General features: G+C 37.2%; 1 protein-coding gene across 1 annotated transcript; it reads left to right on the forward strand.

Annotated features, from left to right (window-relative positions):
• Positions 1-731, forward strand: LOC139315983 (calmodulin-1-like). Its single transcript, XM_070942522.1, has one exon. The coding sequence runs from the start codon at positions 137-139 to the stop codon at positions 581-583; it is 447 nt and encodes a 148-aa protein (XP_070798623.1). The 5' UTR covers positions 1-136; the 3' UTR covers positions 584-731.
• The last annotated feature ends 554 nt before the right edge of the window (positions 732-1,285 follow it).

A 1,285-nucleotide genomic window follows, 5' to 3' on the forward strand; every position in this document is an offset into this window, starting at 1 on the left:
TCGCAGAGGCGTTTGGGTATTAGGAGCTGAAGAGGCAGCAGACGGCGCGCCACTCCTGTCTTCTGTGGTGAACAAGGCGGCACCAGTCGTGATCCTTAGCCTGCAGTAATCGCCGCCAGGCCGGGCAAAAGCCAAAATGGCTGATCAACTGACAGAAGAGCAGATCGCAGAATTCAAGGAAGCCTTTTCACTATTCGACAAAGATGGAGATGGCACAATAACAACAAAAGAATTGGGGACAGTGATGAGGTCACTTGGTCAGAATCCCACAGAAGCAGAATTACAGGACATGATCAATGAAGTAGATGCTGATGGTAATGGCACAACTGACTTCCCAGAATTTTTGATGATGGCAAGAAAAATGAAGAATACAGACAGTAAGGAAGAAATTAGAGAAGCATTCTGTGTATTTGATAAGGATGGTAACGGTTATATTAGTGCTGCAGAACTTCGTCATGTGATTACAAATCTCGAAGAAAAGCTAACAGATGAAGAAGTTGATGAGATGATTAGAGAAGCAGATATTGATGGTGATGGTCAAGTAAACTATGAAGTGTTTGTACAAATGATGACAGCAAAGTGAAGACACTGCACAGAACGTGTTAAATTTCTTGTACAAATTGTTTATTTGCCTTTTTCTCTGTTTGTAACTTATCTGTAAAAGGTTTTCCCCTTCTGTTGAGAGAGATGCATATATAGTAACAAACTCATTCCTCCATGTTTTCCCCTTTATCTGTCATCCTGATATTTTGGGAAAATGATCAAAGTAACAAATGTTTGCATGTGGCTTATTCTGGATATTTAAGCCCTTCCACACTTCTAAAGTTAGATGGTGTTGGTTAAATGAGAGATCATCTAGGTTATGCCTGTGATGGAAACTTGGGAAAAAATATGGGTTAGAAATGTAAAATTTACGCAAGTATAAAATTTAAGAGAAAATTTTTATAAAATGTTTTACAGATGGCATTTAGATCCTAAAAAGTTGGCTTGTATGTATCCGAATTTGCAATCTAAGTGTTGGAGATGTGATTGTGATGATGCTACTTATTATCACATATGGTGGACTTGTAAAAAAGTTAAAGCATTTTGGATTAAAATATGGTGAATTATCCAAAATATTCTTAAAAAGAAGATCCAGTTTATTCCACAATTGTTTTTGTTGGGTATAATCACAGATTGTACTGTTATAGAGACTAAATTGATTTTAAATTTAATAACTGCAGCTAGACTTTTGGTGGCGCAATACTGGAAGAAGGAAGAATTGCCTACTATTGAAGAATGGACA

The sequence above is a fragment of the Pituophis catenifer genome, unplaced genomic scaffold, assembly GCF_029215685.1.
Source record: "Pituophis catenifer annectens isolate HBS135680 unplaced genomic scaffold, rPitCat1.0.hap2 SCAF_3, whole genome shotgun sequence".
Taxonomy (NCBI): domain Eukaryota; kingdom Metazoa; phylum Chordata; class Lepidosauria; order Squamata; family Colubridae; genus Pituophis; species Pituophis catenifer.